Below are 26182 nucleotides of genomic sequence, written 5' to 3'. Positions count from 1 at the left end.
CTGTCAACACCAAATATACACTTTGCACAACATGCAACATTCCATGCAACAGTAATTATGTGTCAAAATATTCCAACAATTCACAGCTCTAATGTGAAAGACCTGTGTATGCATCTCACCTGAAGCAACCCCTGGGCCGTTCTGATTGGATGGACATGTAGCTGGTGCTACTGATCCGTGAGGCACTGCTGGCGTGAGAGATGGCTGACACATCGCTGACATCACTGTCTGAGGATTTATGGGACACATTGTCACAGCTCTGTTGCTGCTCCTTATAAAGCTACAGGAATACAATGTGCCACACATTAAAGAACATATTCATTCTGAACATTCTGGATTTCAAGAACAGTTAATAGAGATGAGATTACAAATTAAGATGATACAGCACATGGTTAAGAGGCTAGGCTTGGAATGAAATACTAGCTTACTATTTACTAAATGCTGCAGAGTACAAACTGTATGCTGCCAACTATTTAGTAAATGAAACAGTAGGCATTATGCTGCCTTCATGTGCTATAGGAATTGTCCTAGTTCCCACTTCTGATGTGGTAATTACCAGTATGTTGCATTCAATTGCTTTGTTGTTGGAAAGAACAGGAAACATTCCTCAAGTCATATATATTTCTTGAGGAACTTTTATTTTGACACCATAATACATATTACTCAGTTAGCTTGCTGACGATAATGGAATTTTGGTCAAATACAAGCTATTTTCACGGTGTTAAAATGTACAACATGCATCAACTGGTTGCTGATATAGATAAATGAATATGACCGAAATGGCAACCGCTAACAACTAGGCAAGCTATATTTAGAAAAATGAAGAAAACGTCATTCACTACAGAAACTGTACTCTCCTCCTCCATGTTGAAAATTGACATCTCCTCCCAACTCAGAAACTCGGAATATCAAAATTATCTCTGAGTTACCCAGTCGTAATTATGACTGAAGGGTCGTTCATGTGCAACTTCCGACTGGGAAACTCGTATTTACGATAATTCCGATAGCACGTGAAGTCAGCATTACTTCATGATTGCAAACTTGTAGTGACACTACATTGCTATCTCATGACCTTACTACGTTTGTCACATGAGCTCATTATAGCATGTTTAATAAAGCGAGTGGCATCAAGCTATTATTTTGGAAATTTGGCTTTTGTTCATGCATTACACTGGACATGGGATATGGGGAATGCTTTATATAGTATGAAGTAGTTCATCTGGTTTTTCTATGAATAAAGAACATTTATATAGGGCTACTATGCATAGGATCCATTCTACAGTATATACAGCAGCAATAGTAAAAGTGGTATGGAAGTATGATATTCCAAACATAGCTATATACTGTACTAAATCTGAGATAGGTAAGTTGCTACTCACCTCTCGTTTATTCTTGAGCTCCCTCTCCAGATCCTGGCTGGTACTGGAAGGAGCTGGGGTTCGGAAGGTACGTACTTTCATTTGCCGCGTTCGCTCCTCTGAAGCAAGAGCTAAAATACACACAAAACATGATGTTCATACAGTGTTTTCAGATTTTATATTGTGCACTGTCACTCACACACAAACATATAAAAACATTAATTTATTCTTATAAATACAGTTGCTCTAAAAAACATGATTGGTCATTTCTCCTCTTTTCTCCCCAATTTGGAATGCCCAATTCCCAATGCACTCTAAGTCCTCGTGGTGGCGTAGTGACACACCTCAATCCAGGTGGTGGAGGATGAATCTCAGTTGCCTCCGTGTCTGAGACGTCAATCCACGCATCTTATCATGTGGCTTGTTGAGTGCGTTACCGCGGAGACCTAGTGCATCCACGCATAATTCACCACGCGCCCCACCAAGGACGAGAACCACACATTATAGCAACCATGAGGCGGTTACCCATTGTGACTCTACCCTCCCTAGCAATCGGGCCACTTTGGTTGCTTAGGAGACCTGGCTGGAGTCACTCAGCACGCCCTCGATTCGAACTCGCGACTCCAGGTGGGTAGTCAGCGTCTTTACTCGCTGAGCTACCCAGGCCCCAGTCATTTAAGTCACTTAAAAATCAAAGTAAAAAAATATCAAAGCAAGAGGCATCTGCTTTTTTTTTTTTTTTTTCCCTGAGCCATGACTTTTAATCAACTGGTCTGAAAGTTATTTTTTTTTAGTGGATGTATAAAGTCATTTCAGTTCCACTAACATTTAACAACCAAAAAGTACTTTTTGGTCAAAATACTTTTTGTCTTCATTTTGAACAGTATATATATAATTAACAAACTTCTTTGTGAAATGTTTTGTTTAAAAAGTGTGCATGTGCATTGTTTCTTTAAATATTGTTTTATCAAATGCAAAGACATTCAGACATTTTTAAGTGTGGCTAAAAGGAATAGTTCACCCACAAATTTAAATTCTCTCATCATTTACTCACCCTCATGTCATTCTAGATGTGTATGACTTGCTTTCTTCTGCTGAACAAAAATAAAGATTTTTAGAAGAATATTTCAGCTCTGTAGGTCCATACAATGCAAGTGAATGGTGACCAAATCTCCAAAAGCTCCGTAAAGGAGATAAAGTCTGCAATAAAAGTAATCCATAATACTCCAGTGGTTTAATCAATATCCTCTGAAGCAATCCAGTTGCTTTGGGGTGAGAACAGACCAAAATATAACTCATTTTTCACTGTACATCTTGACAGCAGTCTCCTTGGCAATCATGATTTCAAGCTCGATAACATTTCCTATAGCGCCAGAGCCATTCTAAAATGGAGCCCAAAGTTAGCATCAAAATGCATAACGCAGTGGTACACAGGCAAGGAGACAAAAGGCCATTTTTTCTGTGGATGTCTATGGAGGAGATGCATCCACGTGCCGAATAAACAGCTTTTGTGAGGAAACAGCTCACCACTTATTGAACTGACCACCTGTCGGCTAATCTTCAACATGTTTTACACTAAACAGTCCTTTTGAGATGAACTATGTGTGGAGTTTATTATGATACAATTGCTGTTTTATAAGTGATGTTGGAGTAGAGAATGAAGCAACACGTAGGCCTCATTTACGGCATTAACACCAGCCTAGATATTCTTTTATTACTGTCTCCAGTTCACAAAAATTGCATCGATGAATTAAAATAAGTTTTTGGTATTAAAATATGATACATTTTGTACAATATTGAATATTATCTATCTTTTTCCTTTGATTTTAGGATTCAACATTTAAATTAGACTTAAATTAATTGTAATGATTAATATATTATATATGTAATTATATTAATGTAATGACTATTATTGCTGCTGTGTGTGCCCAATAATGCTGAGATAAATTATATATATATATATATATATATATATATATATATATACAGGTGCATCTCAATAAATTACAATGTCATGGAAAAGTTCATTTATTTCAGTAATTCAACTCAAATTGTGAAACTCATGTATTAAATAAACTCAATGCACACAGACTGAAGTAGTTTAAGTCTTTGGTTTTTTTAATTGTGATGATTTTGGCTCACATTTAACAAAAACCCACCAATTCACTATCTCAAAAAATTAGAATATGGTGACATGCCAATCAGCTAATCAACTCAAAACACCTGCAAAGGTTTCCTGAGCCTTCAAAATGGTCTCTCAGTTTGGTTCACTAGGCTACACAATCATGGGGAAGACTGCTGATCTGACAGTTGTCCAGAAGACAATCATTGACACCCTTCACAAGGAGGGTAAGCCACAAACATTCATTGCCAAAGAAGCTGGATGTTCACAGAGTGCTGTATCCAAGCATGTTAACAAAAAGTTGAGTGGAAGGAAAAAGTGTGGAAGAAAAAGATGCACAACCAACCGAGAGAACCACAGCTTTATGAGGATTGTCAAGCAAAATCGATTCAAGAATTTGGGTGTACTTCATGAGGAATGGACTGAGGCTGGGGTCAAGGCATCAAGAGCCACCACACACAGACGTGTCGAGGAATTTGGCTACAGTTGTCGTATTCCTCATGTTAAGCCACTCCTGAACCACAAACAATGTCAGAGGCGTCTTACCTGGGCTAAGGAGAAGAAGAACTGGACTGTTGCCCAGTGGTCCAAAGTCCTCTTTTCAAATGAGAGCAAGTTTTGTATTTCATTTGGAAACCAAGGTCCTAGAGTCTGGAGGAAGGGTGGAGAAGCTCATAGCCCAAGTTGCTTGAAGTCCAGTGTTAAGTTTCCACAGTCTGTGATGATTTGGGGTGCAGTATCACTGCACCCGTTTACCAAGAAATTTTGGAGCACTTCATGCTTCCTTCTGCTGACCAGCTTTTTAAAGATGCTGATTTCATTTTCCAGCAGGATTTGGCACCTGCCCACACTGCCAAAAGCACCAAAAGTTGGTTAAATGACCATGGTGTTGGTGTGCTTGACTGGCCAGCAAACTCACCAGACTTGAACCCCATAGAGAATCTATGGGGTATTGTCAAGAGGAAAATGAGAAACAAGAGACCAAAAAATGCAGATGAGCTGAAGGCCACTGTCAAAGAAACCTGGGCTTCCATACCACCTCAGCAGTGCCACAAACTGATCACCTCCATGCCACGCCGAATTGAGGCAGTAATTAAAGCAAAAGGAGCCCCTACCAAGTATTGAGTACATATACAGTAAATTAACATACTTTCCAGAAGGCCAACAATTCACTAAAAATGTATTTTTTATTGGTCTTATGATGTATTCTAATTTGTTGAGATAGTGAATTGGTGGGTTTTTGTTAAATGTGAGCCAAAATCGTCACAATTAAAAGAAGCAAAGACTTAAACTACTTCAGTCTGTGTGCATTGAATTTATTTAATACACGAGTTTCACAATTTGAGTTGAATTACTGAAATAAATGAACTTTTCCACGACATTCTAATTTATTGAGATGCACCTGTATATATATATAAAAATAGATTAAGACTCTCGTGCCGAAATCTAGAGCAGAAAAGCCCACTCGTTTTCTTGATCACTGAAACATAATCCACAAACATTACATTCCCAAAATACATTAACTAACATAGATATATCTCAAAATCTACCACAAGAAAAAGTGCAACGAAAACTGTAAAATACTGTCGTGAAACTCTGAACGTGGTCCATTCATGTCAGCCATTATTTGACTGGCCAGAGAAGACTCACGTGGTCCAAACTGAGCTTGAAATCATGATCCTGCCTAGAGACTTTAATGACAAGATGTACAGTAAAAAGGAGTTACATTTTGGTTTGTTCTCACCCAAAACCAACTGGATCACTTCAGAAGACATTGATTTAACCACTGGAGTTTTATGTTTTAAACCATTGGAGTTTTATGGATTACTTTTATGCTGACTTTATCTCTTTTTTGGAGTTTTGGAGTTCTGGTCACCATTCACTTGCATTGTATGGACCTACAGATCTGAGATATTCTTCTAAAAATCTTCTTTGTGTTCAGCAGAAGTAATAAAGTCATACACATCTGGGATGGCATGAGGGTGAGCAAATTATTAGAGAATTTAAATGTTTGGGTGAACTATCCCCAAGTGTCAAAATACCTCTGGTGGGTCATTAGGTATAGGTTTAATCTGAAAAAGGTTAAATGGCTTAATTTGGGAAAAGTCAGTGGAAAATGACCGTACCTTGCTCTACACTGCTGCTTTTGGCGGGGACTTGGGGTAACTGTCTGACTTTGCGTGTAGATGAAGAGGCCGCTGTTGATGAGGAGAATGAGGGGCCGGAGTGCGGTTTCACCCTGATGGAGGAGAAAGGGTGAGAGAGAAAGAAAAGAAGAAGAAAAAAAATGGAGACCTTAGCATACAGTATTACCTAGTACACAGTGTGGACCAAATTCAGTACTACTGTTTGATAACCGAACAACACGAAAAATAAAATAAAACACATTTTCACCAAAAGACGAAAGTCATATCCTGGCTGCACCAGTGTCTGCATGATCTTTAATAACATATCCAAATTGAGTTAAATTATAATCTGATTTGTATTTTTGCCATAAGGAAAGCAAAACAAGCTCAGGAGAGAAAGGTGTGAAACTGATGAAAGAAAGAGCGGAAAACTGTGAAAGCTGTGACAATGTCATTTATGATGCACATGGCAACAAACAGAATAATGTGGGTAGGTGACAGAAGCTGGTGTATTTACAGTATAGAAGCAGCAACCACACAGAACTGAGCAAAGACAGCAGAGATAATAGAAATGACAAGGATTTGTGCTTACTGAATACAGAATGTCTCACAAAGTTTTGTTTCGAAATGTGTGTGAGATATGTATGTTTTTGTGTGTATGTAGGATAGGTGGAGCACAGCGAGGCTTCTCAGCTCAGATCAGGGTTAGCACCTTTCCATTTGGGGTGAGCCTGGGTTTGACCCCCCCCCCCAGTTCACCTTACCCAATGGAGGCAGCGATACCCTCTTCTTGCATGAGCCATTTAGAATGGAGGTTGGCTGTATTCTGCAGACCAGTGAGAATAGCAACATACAAGACAGAATAATAAAAGCAATGTGAAAAAAAAAAAAAAAAAATTGGACAAAAAAGCTGACAAAATATTTGCGAAAACAGATACAGAACTCGAGAAACAAATATGTTTGTGGATGAGGCCAGTGCAGTATTTCTCTGTAAAAGTTGAACAACCCAAAAACGTATAGAAAAAATGGTCCAGAACAGTCCAGAAAACACTTGTTGAAACATTATTTATCATTTAAAGGAGAAGTTGGAAATGTTTGTGCCTCTTGCGGCACAAAACGTAAACAAAACAAAACAAAAATGTTTTCCAAACAATCCCCCCACCGGTTGGACGAAAATATAGTCCCGCTCATGACATTGGTTAAGCCATTGGTTATTGCTGTCTCCAGCTGGTTGGAATACTTAAACAAAGCAATGTGTTTTTTTATTGTGCCATAGAGCCAGTGTGTTCAAGAAACTCAACCAACAAAATTGCTTACTTTTTGCTGTGTCATATTAAGCTGGGATGGCAGAAAATCTTTTAACATCAAAAATATTTACACACTTCACCTTTAATAAAAATCAATGTACAGTACAATTCCAATCTGAAAGGGAAGTTTTATCCAGAAAGAAGTATTTTGTACTAAACTGTATTGTATGGACACACAAGACAAAGAACGAACAATACAAATGTGAAATGACATGGTTTTACAAGTCTTACCGCTCACTGTCAGATATTCTCTTGCCAAGTTTCTGACAGCTAGGCTTGTCCAGAGTTCTCGACTGCCTGCAACATGGAAATGATTCAGGCAAGACAAAAAATAAAAGAATGAGGAGTGGCTTCACTCAGGACTGGACGAAACATTCAGTGAAAGTGCTGTCTAATAATATGCCACAATGGAGATGGACATGTTCTTTGTAAATGTGCTCTAGAACTCTTCCTGTGTGTGTTCCTGTGTGTGAACCTCTGTGTCTGGCTTTGCACTGAGGTGGTGTACTGTCTCCTGAGCGGGGAACATAGCTCAGATCAAAAACATGTGATTGACATGGAGTGGATGGCACATAGACACAGACATACAATGGCACAGCATGGGCTGATGTTAATAAAACACAATTATATTAAGTCTAAATTACACCACTTTGGTTACATTAGCACAAAAGGAAATAGTATGTGATAACTTGTAATTAACATACACACATGAGGCAAACAGTGTATGATATGAAGCACAGAGACTTGACTCTTATGTGTCAGGAGCCACATTTGGTCATGTTTTGCACTTTTAAACTTTAAATGCAACCCATACACAAAACTTGTAAAGACAGGGTTCAGCGATAAGGATGTACTGTCCTTATATACGTAGTCATGGCTGTTTTGTGAAATATGCTGATTTAAATATGTCAATGAGGTAATGTTATCTAGATGGCTAACATAGATGAGGTAAAAATGGCAAGAATGACTTGTGATATTCTTGGAACAGTCTTTTTAATGCTGTATACTAGAGATGCACTGATATGAACCTTTTTATTCGATACTGATATAGATTTTAACAAAAAAGTAATACCGATATATTGCCACTTACTTTATTTGTCAACAGATCACTTTTTACAAAATTTACAAAGAGGTACAAAAGCATTTTTTTACTGTTCTAACAAAAATAATTTCCATTGAACATGGATTGGATCTGTTAAACACGACAGCCCAAAATTTAAAAGAGAGCCACAATGAATAATAAATAGAATATAAAAAAGATTTTAAAAAATTATTAAATACGATAACATGATGATTTTTATTTTGTACTTCTGCTGACTGAAGCCCTGACTGGAGCCTTGAATGCAGACTAAATTTTAAAAAGCAGCCTTTTAAGGTTTAGTAACCGCACAAGGCCATATTGCGATTTCAATCTTAATTCAATCAATCATGCAGCATTAATGGATATTATATCAATGTCTCAGAAGTCAAAGTCTGCTTGATTCAAAGCATTTTAGATGGTTTCCGACATCATGTATCCTATAGGCAAGTGCCACTTTCACAACTGTCACGTCCATTTATGGCGGTTTTTCAGCATAAACATGAGAACGAGAAAGAATACAAATTTAATATTGCATGTTCTTAAGAGTGCCAAATCTTCTACATATTGTGACTATTATTATTTTGGATTGCATAATTGAATTCACAGAGTTTTTACAAAGTGTGTTACTAATTAATTATAAATAAAAAAATTGTTTTTTCCATATTGGCGTTTTCATGCTAATATCCGAAATGCTGATGGTTTTACTTTGGTAAATGATCGGCAGATAAATATGGGCAGCCAATATATAGGTGCATCCCTAGTGTATACTGTATTTCAAACTATTATTTCAAAATAAAACCTATAAAAATAAAATTTTCAGTGATGTTCACAGGGATGTCACTAAAAAATATATATTTTTATTTTTATTTTTATTTTATTTTTTTTGTGGTGGGGCCAGTAAACATTTTGGCAGGGCAAGTAAAAATCTGAACTACTGGCCTGACTGAGCCTGCAGAAAAAAATAATTATTGTTGAGCCCTGAAGCATCTTTGGTAAATGACTGTACAGCATAAACTGGATCATAAGAAATATAGAAGAAACTGTGAAAGATTAGAACATGTCAGTAAATTATAGTCTACAGAAAGAGTTCAGATAAAAAGATGTGTGAACAACCTTTGGGAAATCCAGAATATATACAATACACTATACACCACAAAAACACAAGCCAACACATTTGTGTATAACAAGCTACTAAGCAGCCAAAAATCTACGAAACACACTGACGATCACATAGTAGGGAGCTACAATCATGGGGTTGGGTCACAATAAGCTACAGAAAACACATCTATGGGTGACAGCAGGAGAATGCTGGAGGGTTAGCTATAAAGAGTATCTACAGAACTGAGCCCCATGGCAGAAGGAGTATTGACAGGTTAGAAGAGCAGAGAGGTTGGGCAGCAGGACTGGAGGAGGACAGGAGGGATACCTGTCTTCTTCTGGGGAGGCATGATGAATTAGGATCCTGGGACTCGTGGGTCTGGTACGGGGCAGAGACTGCGTGCTCCTGCGTGAGTGTGTGAGTGTGTGATCCACAAACACCCAAAGAGTTTCAAGTGGAGATGGAAGAAACATGGGAGGTCAATATAGAAATTGTGACAATGGTCATCTCAAAAATACAAGATGATGCACAGGGGACTAATTCATTAATTCTTGTTAGTTCTCCATCTACAGTGGAAATAATCCTAGACAAATGCATGCCATCAAAGATGCAAACTAGAGCCGTCAACATCAGGCCATAAGAGTCACTGGACACTAACAAAGTGTGTTACACAAATGTGATATATTACTCTGACATTAACATAGACATAATGATTGTTGTATTCAAGAGGCGACACAAAGGAACATTCTAAGAGTGTCCTTTAATGTCTGTGAATATTAATGATATTAATGACAGAATAAACAAAACTGGTATAATCCAGTTCAAAATAAAGTGTGTACCTGTCTCGTTCAGGTGAATTGGAATAAGAACCTGGTCTCAGACAGTTGGTACTAGCACTTCTAACCCTGTCAAGAAAGGGTTGTAGATCACTAGGGTCACAACATGCCATGCCATCCAATGGAGAAACGAGAAGGAAAAGAGGATAAGAAGATGACAAATAATAAAAATGTTAGGTTCAATATAAAATTAAAGGCAAATCTTAATTTATTCTACTCTGGTTCTGGAGGACAAAAGTCCTGTAGAGTTTAGCTCCAACCCTAATCAAACACAGCTGAACCAGCTAATAAAAGTATTCAGGACTACTTGAATAATACAGAAGGTGTGTAAGAACAGGGTTGGAACTAAACTGCAGGACGGTGGCCCTCCAGGAGCGGAGTATTTAAGTAGAGGAAGTTGGAAGTTGGAATAACGGCTAATGTGGTGAGATAATGGTTGCATTTTCTGCTTTTTTAAAGCTCTGAATGGGGAGCTGTTGGCTCTTGGGAGCTACTGAATGTTTGGTGGATTTATTGCCACCTTCAAGTGCACCTGGGAAGCTCCCAAGTCTGAGCTGGGCATTTGTTATTACAACTAATGTCACACATTCAAGTCGGAAAAAAAATAAATAAATCACAAACAATTATGGCAAAAACTCTTTTTTCCATTGCAACAGTGAATAAACTAAAGTTAATGCATCTGCATGACTTTTACACAACCTATTTGATTTATTAAGGCATGGTATCTATCAACGAATTAGTTAATTTGCATAAAATCAAACCATGAAGAGAGAGTCAATAGCTTTAGCTTTACATTAGTTGACTATAATATATGTCAAATAAACAAATAAAATTTATTGAAACAAAGCACTGAAATTGAAATCGTTTTGAAAAATGCTTTCCATTGTCTTTCATGTCGATATGCCCCTTCCAATTCGGCAGATTGTGTACTCAACTCGAGTTTCTTAATGGTAAATACAACTTCACTTGGTCAATTGTGTGCTCGGAATACGAAATGACGATGTTTCTCACTTCACTCGAAGGCCGCATACTTGGTAGTAATTTAGGGTTGACATGTTCGACCCCTTACCTAATGATGATCTTGTCTCGGCGTGTGACTGTACATTGAGTTGCAGTGACTACAGTCAGCCGTGACTTTGACTTAAGGCATGAAGGAAGTGTGGAGCTGAACAATAAAAGTCAAACGAGTGCAAACAAAAGAAATCACAGTTACAGAAATAATATATACCAAAATAATACATAATACAAAGATAATCGCATAACCAGGTAACTTTTCTGTGGATTACACCAACAGAGAGAGCCATATGAAGAATGTTTACAGCCAACACTGAAGTGTGATTTCTATGGCATTAGTGGCACCAAACAAAATTGCAAACATAATGACTGTTTTCAAATACATTTTTGTATTCAAAAAAATCATAACATTTTCAATCGTATTCAAACAGTTCCTTCGTCAAATAAAAAGGTAGTCCCGTCCCAAGCTCACTGGTTGATCCAATGTTATGTCACACCCAGTCATGTGGCTAAAAAAAATGATTTCAATTCTATTTGGTGCTGCTAGTGGTGCAGAAATTTCACACTTCACATTACTTTTCTAATTTATGATACTAGTTTGTACATCCACAGAAACCAGAACATCAGAAGGAAACAGAAAAATGCAAGGCATGAAGCATTTAGATCCCCACTGTGGTTAAAGAATACATACCCCCTAACATCTAACAGTCGCTGATTCCCATAAGATGGTCTGTATTTCTATCTCTAGTTGAGCAACTACAATACTTATCTATCTGTTTGTATGAGTGATGTTATTGCGTAAACAGTTATAATGCAAATATGGTGTTTTTATACACCCAATATTACTACACTGCCTATTTGTATTTACAACATAATCTTGAAAACCTTGTCTAATAGTTATTTTGGGAGAGAAAATACACAGTATACCAATGTTTGACAAATATATATATATACACTATATTGCCAAAAGTATTCACTCACCCATCCAAATAATTGAATTCAGGTGTTCCAATCACTTCCATGGCCACAAGTGTATAAAATGAAGCACCTAGGCATGCAGACTGCTTCTACAAACATTTGTGAAAGAATGGGCCGCTCTCAGGAGCTCAGTGAATTCCAGCATGGTACTGTGATAGGATGCCACCTGTGCAACAAGTCCAGTCGTGAAATTTCCTCGCTACTAAATATTCCACAGTCAACTGTCAGTGGTATTATAACAAAGTGGAAGCGATTGGGAATGACAGCAACTTGTAAAATGACAGAGCGGGGTCAGCGGATGCTGAGGCGCATAGTGCGCAGATGTCGCCAACTTTCTGCAGAGTCTATCGCTACAGACCTCCAAAGTTCATGTGGCCTTCAGATTAGCTCAAGAACAGTGCATAGAGAGCTTCATGGAATGGGTTTCCATGGCCGAGCAGCTGCATCCAAGCCATACATCACCAAGTGCAATGCAAAGGGTCGGATGCAGTGGTGTAAAGCACGCCGCCACTGGACTCTAGAGCAGTGGAGACACGTTCTCTGGAGTGACGAATCATGCTTCTCCATCTGGCAATCTGATGGACAAGTCTGGGTTTGGCGGTTGCCAGGAGAACAGTACTTGTCTGACTGCATTGTGCCAACTGTGAAGTTTGGTGGAGGGGGGATTATGGTGTGGGGTTGTTTTTCAGGAGCTGGGCTTGGCCCCTTAGTTCCAGTGAAAGGAACTCTGAATGCTTCAGCATACCAAGAGATTTTGGACAATTCCATGCTCCCAACTTTGTGGGAACGGTTTGGGGATGGCCCCTTCCTGTTCCAACATGACTGCGCACCAGTGCACAAAGCAAGGTCCATAAAGACATGGATGAGCGAGTTTGGTGTGGAAGAACTTGACTGGCCTGCACAGAGTCCTGACCTCAACTCGATAGAGCACCTTTGGGATGAATTAGAGCGAAGACTGCGAGCCAGGCCTTCTCGTCCAACATCAGTGTCTGACCTCACAAATGCGCTTCTGGAAGAATGGTCAAAAATTCCCATAAACACACTCCTAAACCTTGTGGAAAGCCTTCCCAGAAGAGTTGAAGCTGTTATAGCTGCAAAGGGTGGGCCGACGTCATATTAAACCCTATGGATTAAGAATGGGATGTCACTTAAGTTCATATGCGTCTAAAGGCAGATGAGCGAATACTTTTGGCAATATAGTGTATATATATATATATATATATATATATATATATATATATATATATATATATATATATATATATATATATAAAATTTGTACCAATATATTGTTTTTTTTCCATGAGCTAGACTGTATTAGAAGCTCTCTTGAGATCTGATTGCGTTTGAGCTTAACAGATGCTATATGTAGATGGATTCAGCATTCGTTTTTAGCTGCCTTACCTGTAAATATCCTTATGAATTCCATTGACTAATAAAGGCATCTTAGGTGGAAGGGCGCTACTGTATTTAGATGGACTCCTGGAAAAGATACATTAACATGCAAGCATGCAAAAGGAAAACAAAAGAAATCTATAAAAACCACAGCTGTTATTAGTCCATGCAAAGAGCAAAAGAAGAAGTCAAAGGTCACGTGCAAACAAGCAAAGGTCACCACAGAGGCAACTCCCTCATTCTAGATAATCTACACTATCTTTTTAAGTGCACTCGCAGTTTCCTATTGAGGTGAGTGACGAACATAATAAAAATAAAGGTGTCAAAATAACACTTGGGAAGAATGAGCTTGTTATTTTTTGAAATTGAACTGTAGTCGTGAAGAGATTGCTGCAATTGGGGGGGGGGGGGGGGCGGGTGCTGTATGCCAAAAGCAAGTGGAAAGTGTTTTAGAATGTAGAGGCAGAGCTTTTGACAAGAAGTGTTCAAGGGAGATTTAGGTTTATTGAAAGAACCTGATGACATCAAGTTATTTTAATTAAATGGAACAAACTCCAAAGGCCAAGCAAACAAAACAGATACAAGGAGATCATTCATGGAGTCCTCTCAAAATTACAGTACTGTATATGGTGAATGAAAATGATACTACATCAAAATAGTCATATACATTTGTTATAAATACAACAGTACTATAATTCACAAATTGGTGGTCCAATTCTGGCCTTTTTATTTAACTTTTGGGTGTGCAGACACTCTGAGTTCTACCCCGCATTGATCTGTGTATCAAGAAGACCTCACTGCAATTACTATGAAGATGGATAACATGTAGGAAAATAAACACAAACAAAAAACAAAACAGACCAATAAACAAGCAAACATAAAGGAAAACATATACACCATAAGTGAGTTAGAAGAGGAAGGGTAACACCTCAAAGCCAGAAGAATAAGAACAAAATAAAGGTTAACAAGACGAGTCTTACTGTCATATGTGTCAATACAAACCCTCCAATGATGGCCAATTCTCAGTGTTCTGTACAATACCAAACCTTTGATGAACCACTTATTACAACATGGTTCTGTTCTAATCCACCTTTTCTGAAAATGATGCAGGGCCTTTGTAGGTTTGCGTGTCTCAAAAATGCTTTTTTTCCCAGTATTTTTAACGAGGAAAGATTATTGTGCTGAAGTAAGGCACATGTTGGAAGTGATGGAAGCAAAATATATTATTCTATATATTATTCTTTGAACACACACTTTAACACACATGTACACACTGACTTGGATGCACATATTTCTACACAATTTACCTGTCATCTACGTATTCTCTCTCTTGCACATGGGTGCGGTCCTTGTAGCGTGTTGGGGAGCGGGATCTACGGCTGTGCTGGACCTCATCCAGACTCCTTAGAAAGAAAGAAAGAAAGAAAGAAAGATAAGTTATTTATTATATGCAAATAACAAGTTGTCAAATGCAAATAACAAGTTGTCTGTAGTCAAACTCCTTCATTAAAAAAATAAGAAAAATAAAAATAATACATACATATATATATATATATATATATATATATATATATATATATATATATATATATATACACACACACACACACACACAGTAGTCTTAGGCACATAAGATGTTCCACAAAAGCATTTGTTTTAAGATGGTTATTTATATCTGCTACTTTAGTGTGTCAGTAGGAAATATAAATGTTAGACTCCCAAACATTACTTTTGCAAATAGAAAAGATTAGAATAGAAGAACAGGGAGGTCTGAAACAGATGTCATGGCCCCCACAAAGCCCCCCACTGAACATCGTGTCAGTCTGAGATTACATAAAGAGACAGAAGCAATTGAGACAGCCTAAATAGATAGAAGAAGTGTCCAGGTGGACCTAGGAGAATTGGTGCTGTTTTAAAGGCAAAGGTGGTCATGCTGAATATTGATTTAGCTTTTTTATGTTTACTGGACTTTGTATGACATTAAGTGATAAATTAAAACTATTTATGTCATTATTTTTGAAGACATCCTCACTATGCAACATTTTTCACAAGTGCCTAAAACTTTTGCACAGTACTGTATATATATATATATATATTGAAACAAATTCCTACATTTTTTATTGTCTACAAAACCAATTTCAAGCATTTAAGCATAAGCCTTCAGAACAAAATGTTCAAAACATAGGAACATTCATTTGCTTAATAATTAATGAGCTAAGAAAAGACAGAGACAACAGAGTAATAGAAGAACATGAAATTAGTGCAGCTAATGATGAAATCTGTTGCCTGGGACAATAGGTAAATGACGCAGTTTTGAGGTCACTGTAAATAAATATTTTAAAGAATGCACTGATTGACCAATCAGAATCAAGTACTCCAAAGAACCATGGACTGTAATAATGAATCTTAAACATAGTTGAAGTTTGTGTTTTTGCAGCCTATCCAGTTATTATAAGCTAGGGTAGAAGTCATACTTTTCCGTACCTCTGTGCAGGGATGTTGGGTGGGCGAGACCGTCCCCTAGTCTCTTCCTCTCTGTGCGGGGACACAGACCGCGAGCGATACTGTGTTGGCCTCTGCTGCTCCGGAACCTCTAACGTTGTTGCCCGGTCTCTCTCTCTTTCTCGGTCTCTGTTCCTTTCCCTTTCCCTTAATCGGTTCTCTATAGCTGTTTAGTCAAAAAATGCAAAGAAAAATTTTATTACTTTGGAAAATTGAGATGTCTAATACCACTTTTAAAGCTTGCCAAACCACTTTCTCCATGTTAGAACCCATCCAAAACTAAAAGGACAGACATAAGATGTTAGATCCTGTCTAACAAAACATGCCAGACCATTAAAATACCTTGTTCATTCTCCTTTAAAAGTTCAATAATATCTTATTGTGACCAATCAGTGAATAGAAACCATAGCTTAAAAGAATAGTTGACCTCAAAATGAACATTCTGGGCCCTGTTTGAAGAGAGCTAGCACTAAGCGCATCACTATGCCATAAGTCATACACGCAAACTCAATGGGCATGGCCAAGAAGTTTTGGTATTTTCATGCATGTTTGCGCTAAGTCTAAGAGCAAGGGTTTGGCGAAATTGCGCATGCAAAGCGCTAATGGGCTGGGTCAAGTGCAACTTCTGAGGTTCTTTTCCGGTTGATCCATTGTTGTTACACCTGCAGTGCCTGCTACCTCTCCTGAATGCCGCCAGATGTCGCCATCTCCAGAATTCTAACTGCTACTCACGAACTACATTTCCCATAATCCTTCGCTCAGACTGATTACTCACTCACCTGTTTCATATCATCTCTGTCTATTTAGTTCCCTGTTTTCATGCATTCATTGTGAAGTCTTGTTCTGCCTAGTCTGCAATTCTGAGCGTTATTACCATTCCTGTTTTTCCTGTGTTTTTGACTCCTGCCTGTTGATCATATTTCCCTGCCTGCTTGTGAGTTTTTGGACCTATTGCCTGTTTACTGGATTACCCCTCTGTCTCTTGGATTTACTTGGTTTGCATTTCTTGGACTGTCTCCTGTTTTCCGAACCCTTGCCCCTTTTGACGTTTATCCTTTTGTTTGCTACTTTGTTGTACTATTAATACTTTTATTAAATTGCACATGGATCTTAACACTACTGCCCCGGCGTCTTCACTATAGAAGATTTCGACCAACTTAGATCCAGTAGCCTTCCAACAGTTACACAAGCTTGTTGCAGCACAACAGCAATGCTTACCAGTCACCATCAGCAGCAGTGCAAGCTCACCTCTATCACGGAAGAACTCTTTAAATCCATGCAGCCAAAGCCACAAGTAATCTCCAATGGGGGTTGCCAGCAGCACAACACACTCTACAGCTGTTGTTAATCCTCAACTCTCGCTTCCTGAGAAGTTTGACGGATCACCCAGTAAGTGTCGAGGATTTCTCTTGCAATGTGAGCTCGTGTTTCCTTTATTGTATCACTGCTATCAGGAAAAGCACTAGACTGAGAGTCGTGAGAACATTTTAAAACGCTATTTGTCTCACTTCCTAACTCGTTTACGGGAGGTTTTTGAACACTCTGAGGGTGTTAAGGACCCAGGAGAACTTCTATTGTGTTTAAAGCAAGGGAAGAAGTCTGCGGCTGAATTCTCTTTATCCTTTCACACACTAGCAGTGCAAACAGTGTGGGTGGAGGACACTTTGAAACTGTTTTGTCAGGGGTTAAATCCTGATCTTCAAGCTGAACTAGCATGTCGTGATGAGGGGAGATCTCTTGATGAATTCATCAAATTAGCCATTCGTCTGGATAACCTGATTAAAGCCCGTCGTCCAGTCAGCTTTCTACAGACCATTCACTCTGACATCACTGCAACCAGTTATCACAAACCCATGCAAGTGGGACTTTCTTCTCTCTCCTCTGAAGAACAAAGACGTTGTCTACGGGAGAGATTATATATCTACTGCAGACAGTCGGGACATTTACTGACATTTACTGGCTGCCTGCCCTACTCGTCCCCCTAGGAAGGGGGACGCGGTGGTGAGTTCAGAACTTTCAAACCTAATTCTTATCGAACACTTTGAAGTTTCTGTTACTTTGCATGTTCTAGATAAGGAACATCATGTATCTGCCATTTTAGATTCTGGGGCTGCAGGTATCTTTATTGACCTAGGTCTCGCCACGAATCTAAATCTGTCTTTTGTCCCCTGTGTCCCTCCTTTACATGTATCAACGCTAGATGGACGACCTCTGGTAACTGGCAAGATTCAGCAAATTACCCAACCCATTCGTCTTCAAGTGGGCTTCTTCATTATGAGGAGATTCAGTTTCTAGTCACTCATTCTCCTAAGAACCTGATTGTCCTTGGCCTGCCATGGCTGAGACTCCACAACCCTGAGATCTCATGGAGAGATGGACAAATCACTCGTTGGAGTACTTCCTGTTTCCAGTCTTGCCTCAAACTTCCTGAACCCATCTCTCTTCTTCCTGTAAGCACCACGACTATTCTCGCTGAGAGGGAGATGTCGAATCTGCCACACTGTTATTCGGATCTCCAGGAGGCATTCAGCAAATCTAAGGCTACACAACTTCCTCCACACTGTTACTGTGACTGTGCCATTGACTTTCTGCTGGGCGCCTCTCCTCCACGTGGATGAATTTACTCCTTATCAGAACCAGAAATTAAAGCTATGGAAGAGTACATATTGGAGTCCCTGGAAAGAGGGTTTATTCGACCATCCACTTCTCCTGCTTCTGCTGGTTTCTTCTTCGTAGGAAAGAAGGACGGGGGTCTTCGTCCATGCATTGAACACTGAGGCCTGAACACAGTCACCATCAAGTATAGCTATCCTCTCCCCCTGGTACCAGCAGCATTGGAGCAGTTACGATGTGCCAAGATCTTCTCCAAACAGGATCTTCGTAACGCCTACAACTTAATCCGCATTTGGGAGGGGGAAGAATGGAAGACTGCCTTTTCTACACACATTGGCCACTACGAATACCAGATGATGCCTTTTGGACTTTCCAACAGTCCATCTGTCTTTCAAGCCTATGTAAATGACATATTTCATGATCTTATTGGCAAATTGGTTATTGTCTACATCGATGACATTCTAATATACTCTTTTTCCCTTGATGAACATGTTCAACACATCAGAGTGGTACTCAACCACCTAGTTCAACATCAAATGTATGCCAAGATGGAGAAATGTGAGTTTCACCAATCAACCATCTCTTTCCTGGGGTATGTCATCTCCCCCGAGGGGGTCACCATGGACTCTGCTAAAGTGCAAGCCATGCTGCAGTGGCCACTACCTGTGTCTGTCAAGGAACTACAGCACATCCTTGGTTTTGCCAACTTCTATAGACGTTTCATCCAAGGTTTCAGCTCGGTTGCTGCTCCACTCACCTCGTTGCTCCATGGAAAAGCTCTGAAACTAATCTGGACACCTTCTGCTCATCAAGCCTTCGATGATCTTAAACGAAGCATTACGACTGCACCCATTCTCCATCACCCAGACCCTACTCGACCCTTCGTGCTGGAAGTGGATGCCTCTGATTCAGGAGTTGGTGCAGTACTCTTTCAATGACAAGGATCTCCCTCCAAACTCCATCCCTGTGCCTTCTACTCATGTTATCAGCTGCTGAGAGAAATTACAATGCCGGCAACCATGAACTTTTGGTCATGAAAGTGGAGGAGTGGAGACATTGGTTAGAGGGAGCTCGTCTCCTTTCCTGGTCATCACGGATCATCGCAACCTGGAGTACATTCAGTCGACTAAATGACTAAATCCCCATCAAGCCTGATGGTCCCTGTTTTTCTCCAGATTTTATTTCACCATTACCTTTCGACCTGGCTCCAAGAACACCAAAGCAGATGCCCTGTCCCGCATTTATAGTTCCACTAACTGCAACAACCCCGTGACTCCGATAATCCCACCAACCCTCATTGTCGCTTCCGTACAATGGGACATAATGGCCGACATCACCCAAGCTCAGAATCAAGAACCCAGTCCCACTGACTTCCCTCCTGATAAAGTCTTTGTTCCCAGATCCTTACGCAACAGAGTTCTTCGCGGGCGTTCATGACTTGGCCTGCTCTGGGCATCCAGGTGCACAAGCTATTTGCAGGTTAGTGCAAAACTGGTTTTGGCGGGAGAACCTAGTGACAGAGGTCGCTGACTATGTTAAAAACTGCAATGTTTGTGCCACCTCTAAATCTGTTCGACAGCTCCCGTCTGGTCTCCTTCAGCCTCTGCCTGCCCCTTGGCATCCTTGGTCTCATATCGCAGTGGATTTCATCACAGATTTACCCAACTCCCAGGGTTTCACTACCATCTTAACCTTGGTGGATCATTTTTCCCTCTGCCCAAGCTCCCCTCGTCTATGGAATGTGCTGAGAACCTGTTCCAGTATGTCTTCCGCTTCTATGGCCTACCAGAAGACATTGTCTCCGACCGTGGTCCTCAATTCACCTCTCAAGTCTGGTCTGCATTCTTCAAACTGCTCAACGTCAACGTGAGTCTAACCTCTGGATATCACCCCAATCTAATGGACAAGCCTTAACTAAGACCTAGGTAAATTCCTCCGGGCTTACTGCCAAATGAATCAGCATGACTGGAGCTGCTTCCTTCCCTGGGCCGAATATGCTCAAAACTCCTTGTTCAAACCAGCCACCGGAACCACTCCTTTAAAGTGCATCCTAGGTTTTTAACCCCCACACTTCTCTTGGTCCGGGGAACCATCCGATGTACCTGCAGTCGACAACTGGATGTGGCGCAGTGAGGCTATCTGGGATCAAGCTCACGTCCACTTACAACATGCTGTTCGCCGACAGAGGGAGCAGGCCAATCTCCATCGGCGGCCTGGTCCCAACTATGCTCCAGGGCAGTGGGTTTTGCTGTCAACATGAGATCTTTGTCTTCGGCTCCCATGCAAGAAACTACATCCCAGGTATGTTGGCCCTTTCAAAATCATTTGTCAAATCAATCCTGTCTCCTTTGAGCTTCAACTCCCTGCTAATTACCATGTTTCCCCCACCTTTCATGTCTCCTTGCTCAAACCCATGGTGCCTCTGAGAGAGGAGGGCTCTCAAGATCCCCAGAGACACCTTCCATTCCTCACTGATGGAGAGGAGGCTTTTCGGGTACACAAACTCCAGGACTCTCGACGCCAGGGTCAGACTCTCCAATACTTGGTTGACTGGGAGTGCTATGGCCCTAAGGAGCATTCCTGGACCAACTCTGAGGACATTCTGGACCCTGCTCTCATCTCTGAATTCCACCACAATTTCCCTAATCGTCCCGCTCTTAGAGGTCATGGCTGGGGGGGGGGGGGGGGGGTTGGCTCTGTTACACCTGCAGTGACTGCTACCTCTCCTGAACGCCACCAGAGGTCGCCATCTCCATAATTCTAACTGCTACTCACAAACTACATTTTCCATAATCCACCGCTCAGACTGATTACTCACTCACCTGTTTCATATCATCTCTGTCTATTTAGTTCCATGTTTTCATGCATTCATTGCGAAGGCTTGTTCTGCCTAGTCTGCAATTCTGAGCGTTATTACCATTCCTGTTTTTCCTGTGTTTTAGACTCCTGCCTGTCGATCGTATTTCCCTGCCTGCTTGTGAGATTTTGGACCTATTACCTGTTTACTGGATTACCCCTGTCTCTCGGTTTTACTTGGTTTGCATTTCTTGCACTGCCTCCTGTTTACCGAACCCTTGTCTGTTTTGACATTTATACTTTTGTTTGCTACTTTGTTGTACTGTTCATACTTTTATTAAACTGCACATGGATCTTAACACTACTGCCCCGCCGTCTTCACTACAACCGTCTGTGTCCTATTTAGTCCATTCTCTGTCAAGCTCCAACGATATAAACAAAGACAGCACATTCATAAGAAGTTGATAGTGTAAATGGACTGTATGCAATGAATTAGAAGAATAGAAATATGGACTTACATTCTTTTGTGCATCAACTGAATTAGAAGAATTGAAATATAGACTTACGTTCTTTTGTGCATTAACTGCAGCCTTGTTGAATATCAGGCATATTTCTATGACAGTGACACGCTCCTTTTATATGCATGGAAAATGTGGTTCTTGTCAGGATTTGAATTTATGCTCCATTATATTATAGAGAATGTATGTATTATTAATCATTTTCATCTACTGACACACAAATCATGGCTTGTATTAAAATTGATTATATCAGAACGCACCACTTCTACAGGTCGATTCTGATTTTGAAAAATATAATTCATTTATTGAAACAAAATTACACCAAAAATATTACTAAATTCAAATTACACTTCAAATGAAATTAAAATATAATAAAAATAATGAAGTGGTCAAATCATACCAAATCCAAACATTTTATTCCAACTCCAACTTCTTCCACTGGCCCCTTTTGCAGTGACTTAAAAATCACTCTACGACAACAGGTGGAAAAATACCAATACCAATTAGATCATAAATAAAATTGTAAATTAGGGATGGGTGACACTAGTCGGCCAGTCAACTAAATGGTTCTGAAGCTGTTAGTCGACACTAGCAGCATCCCCATTAAACCGTTCAGCATTTTTATACATTTACGTTTGGCTTTATATTTTAACAAAGGCTGCTAACATTGATTCAGTAAATGCATGTCATGTTCTATATTTAATGTAGCCTAAAATGGTGATAATACATGGCAAGCACGTTTTTCCTTTTTCAGCAAAATGTAGCATCCGATTTGACTGTTGGAAGTATTTTAAATGAGTCGCATAAACACAATGTTTTTTGACTGTTTTCTGAGGGTTTCTTTCTCCAAATTTTTCATTTAAACATTGGTGAAATTAGTCGTTCCGCACATCCCTATTGTAAATATAAACATAATAATAAACTGAAAAATATAAACAAAAATTGGATAAGACGTTGCACATGGTCCTAGCACATAGTGCTGCGCTTTGCACACTCATGAAAATAGAGCCTTCTGTCATTACACACCTTAAAGGCATGTGTGTCATACAGTACTGTGGCTTTTTGTGAGGAAGAGACAGAAATGAAGTAATTATTCACAGAAAATCTTCACCTCCACTGCAGTCAATGGTCACTATGAACTGTCATTGTATGGAAGGGTGTCTAAGAACCTATGTAATTCTCTAAAATTTTATTTTTGATGTTCCACAGAAAAAAATAATAATAACAGTATACAGGTTTGTAACGACATTATATTGAGTAAATTATGACAGAAATTTCATTTTTGGGTGAACTGTTCCTTTATCTAAAACAGACTCATCTAAAACTGTTATTTCATAATCTCTGGAGCTTAATTAAGCCTTATATTTAAGCCACCTTAAAACATTACTGATAAAAGAAGCAGAATCATTACTAATTGTTGATTTGATGAAGAGTTTTAAAAGTGGTGTTCTGCACACAGTCAAAAATGCATTAGATTGATGTACTGCTAGAGAACACTAACTGCTACTAAATTATTCACTATAAAATATCCTATCCTAACTACCTCCACTATTATCACAATTACCTAAGAATATGTGTGCATGTGTTGGAGAATGAAGTCAAGGTGTATCACAAAGGGAGTGTACCACACTTTTCTAAATTCTACCATGCAGAGACAAAAAAAATAAATAAAATAAAATAAAATAAAATGTGTAGAGTGGAAGCAGTCCTCCTGTTTGTAGACCTTCTTATGCCACTTTCCCCACTGTTGTCATGCATGTGTGACTGTGAGTGCTATGCTATAGGTCTACTACTATACTAAAGAGAAAAGCACTGGAGACAGAACACTCTGGATAGTCAGTCAGCAGCATGTTATGAAAATCATTTGATTCCAGTATTGCTTTAAACATGGTTACTTAAAGATTTCCAACCCTATTAACAGTAACTCAATAGTCAGTCCATTAGAACATGGAATAAATAAAAACATGCCAGATGCATAAAATGATTTGTGACTGGTGAGTGATTGGTGCATTGTCTCCAGGACAACAGTTGTGACCTCTAAAGTAAGGGATTACTTCTCTACACAAAGTACAGAGAAGTGCCAAGGTTGCCAGTACTTTGGCCCCTCCCACCCACCTGTGGTGACTACACCAATAGCATCATCATAATCTGTTTCTTTAATACGCTGAGAGCCTGCACAGACAGATATAGATATACACACAGGGATAGATAGACAGGTAAATACACAAACATACATGGAAAAAGACAAACGAATGCACACAAAGCACCACTGGAATAATACATGGTTAGGAGAGCAAACCACGTACAAACTGGCATACAGAAATAACCTAGCATATTAAAATATGTGTTGTAGATGTACCCATGGGCCACACTCCTACACACTAACTCACAGGCAGCATTGTTCATTGTTCAGAAGCATACTTCCACACAAACATATAGACAAAACAGACATGAAAAATCTTCAAAAGTCATGAATATTGCAAGACATCGTTAAAAGAGAAAACAAATGAGATTGGATGAATTCTAGAAAATTTTTCCAGGTTCAATACAAGTGAAGCTAAAATGACAGCATTTGTGGCATAGTACTGACAACTACAAAAAAAAAAAAAACAAAACAAAAAAAAAAACATTTGGTTACAGTAAGGCTCTTACAATGTAAGTCAATGGTGCCAGAACATAAACATTAAAACATACACAAGTGGAGTTATGTTGTCATGACAACAAAATTAAGTTAATAATAAATAAGGTTAGTAAGTGATATTATCACACTAAAATCTTGTTAACATGAATAATGTTTACGCCTTGTGGCAACACTTTTAAAACAGAGTGTATTTTACATTATGCCACAATGCTGTCGATTGTGTCACGAATGCAGAGGCAGAACCCAATACCAATAGCGGAGTTAAAAAAACAGAAATTTATTAAATATAAAAAATAAAGGGAACAAACTCAAACTCCTACAAGGGGGGAAAATGTCTCGTTCCCTCCATCAGGGAACGGAGGTTACACCAGTAACCATGACGTTCCCTATCTGTCACTCACTCGACGTTGGTGTCGATGTAGTGACACTAGGTGTCCCTATACAAAACGCCACAAGGCTGAACTGTGTTACGTGAACTGGTGGTGTGTGGTGGGTAGACATGCTGTGTGCCTCATAGCCAGCACACCAGGTCGACACGTAACCACCCCCGACACAGTTATGAGTGTCGAACGGCCCTTTTTGGGGACAAGTCGACTACCCAGAGATAGAGACAGGCTTAACCCAGTCGTGGCCTCTTTCCCCTTCTCTTTTTCCACTCCCTAAAAAAGAAGGGGGATTATCCGACTGGGCCGCCAGGTTTAGTCGGGGGGTGTCCCTCCCAAGGGGAGGACACCGCGGAGACCACACCTCGCCCCAAGAGAGGGGGGGATATTTAAGTGGAAGAATACATCACATGGTCTTTCCAACCATGTGGAGAGCCTTCAAGGTAGATCCTGCCCAATGGGGGAGGAGTTACTACAACATGGAGACAGGGGCAGAGGGGCTCTGCCCAAGGAAGATGCAGTTTGCCAGCAGGGAAACGAATTAGCGAAAGATATAGATCGCATGGGGTTAGCCTTACAGGGAACCGCCATATGCGGAGCACCTACCCCAGAACCAGGCTCTTAGTTAGCGCGTGTACTGGGCCAGCAGCGAGTCTCTCCGAAAACTTGACTGCCACAGGGCTCGGAGGAAGTCAACCAGGGAACAACTTTTGTGAACACTACTGGGAATTAACAGCGCACGTCTTCAGCTCAAAAGGAGGTGGAAGGCGCTATGTGCAAGCGATACACCCAGCCGGCTATCCCGGGCTTATCCGCTTGTGTTGCATGCCACCACCTGGGACGAAACCGGTTCCACCCGGAGGTTGTAGAACCTTGCAAAGGTGTTGGGTGTTGCCCAGCCTGCTGCTCTGCAAATGTCTGTTAGAGAGGCACCTCTGGCCAGGGCCCAAGAAGCCGCTACACCACGGGTAGAATGGGCTCGTAGCCCTACCAGGGGTGGCATGTTTTAGGTGAGATATGCCATAGTTATGGCGTCAATGAGCCAGTGGGCGATCCTCTGCTTGGAGACAGCGCTTCCTTTCCGCTGTGCACCAAAGCAGACAAAGAGCTGCTCAGAGTCTCTAAAGCTCTGCGTGCGATCCAAATAGATGCGTAAAGCACGCACCGGACACAGCAACGACAGGGCTGGGTCTGCCTCCTCCTGGGGCAGCGCTTGCAGGTTCACCACCTGGTCCCTAAAAGGAGTGGTGGGAACCTTGGGCACATAGCCTGGTCGGGGTCTCAGGATCACGTGAGAATAGCCCGGACCGAACTCCAGGCACGTTTCGCTGACAGAGAACGCTTGCAGGTCACCTACCCTCTTGATGGAAGTGAGCGCAGTCAGGAGGGCAGTCTTCAAGGAGAGTGCCTTAA

The 26182-nt window shown here is 40.2% G+C and overlaps 1 protein-coding gene across 8 annotated transcripts in view; it reads right to left on the bottom strand.

The window, feature by feature from the left end:
• LOC127411777 (regulating synaptic membrane exocytosis protein 1-like) overlaps positions 1-26182 on the bottom strand; it is a 168915-nt gene that overhangs the window by 15593 nt on the left and 127140 nt on the right. For 3 of the 8 annotated variants that reach the window (XM_051647522.1, XM_051647523.1, XM_051647528.1), the window contains 9 exons: positions 15801-15984; positions 14624-14719; positions 10999-11094; positions 9933-10022; positions 9421-9498; positions 7145-7210; positions 5607-5719; positions 1380-1489; positions 120-280 (listed from right to left, as the gene is read on the bottom strand). In XM_051647522.1, coding sequence (XP_051503482.1) covers positions 120-280; positions 1380-1489; positions 5607-5719; positions 7145-7210; positions 9421-9498; positions 9933-10022; positions 10999-11094; positions 14624-14719; positions 15801-15984 — 994 coding nt within the window. The remainder of the gene's footprint in view (positions 1-119; positions 281-1379; positions 1490-5606; positions 5720-7144; positions 7211-9420; positions 9499-9932; positions 10023-10998; positions 11095-14623; positions 14720-15800; positions 15985-26182) is intronic. The other 5 variants (XM_051647524.1, XM_051647526.1, XM_051647527.1 and 2 more) reach the window with 5 other exon arrangements.

This window comes from Myxocyprinus asiaticus, chromosome 21, assembly GCF_019703515.2.
Source record: "Myxocyprinus asiaticus isolate MX2 ecotype Aquarium Trade chromosome 21, UBuf_Myxa_2, whole genome shotgun sequence".
Lineage (NCBI taxonomy): Eukaryota > Metazoa > Chordata > Actinopteri > Cypriniformes > Catostomidae > Myxocyprinus > Myxocyprinus asiaticus.
The sequence above is the reverse complement of the archived record's forward strand: the minus strand, read 5'-3'. Positions and strand labels throughout refer to the sequence as shown.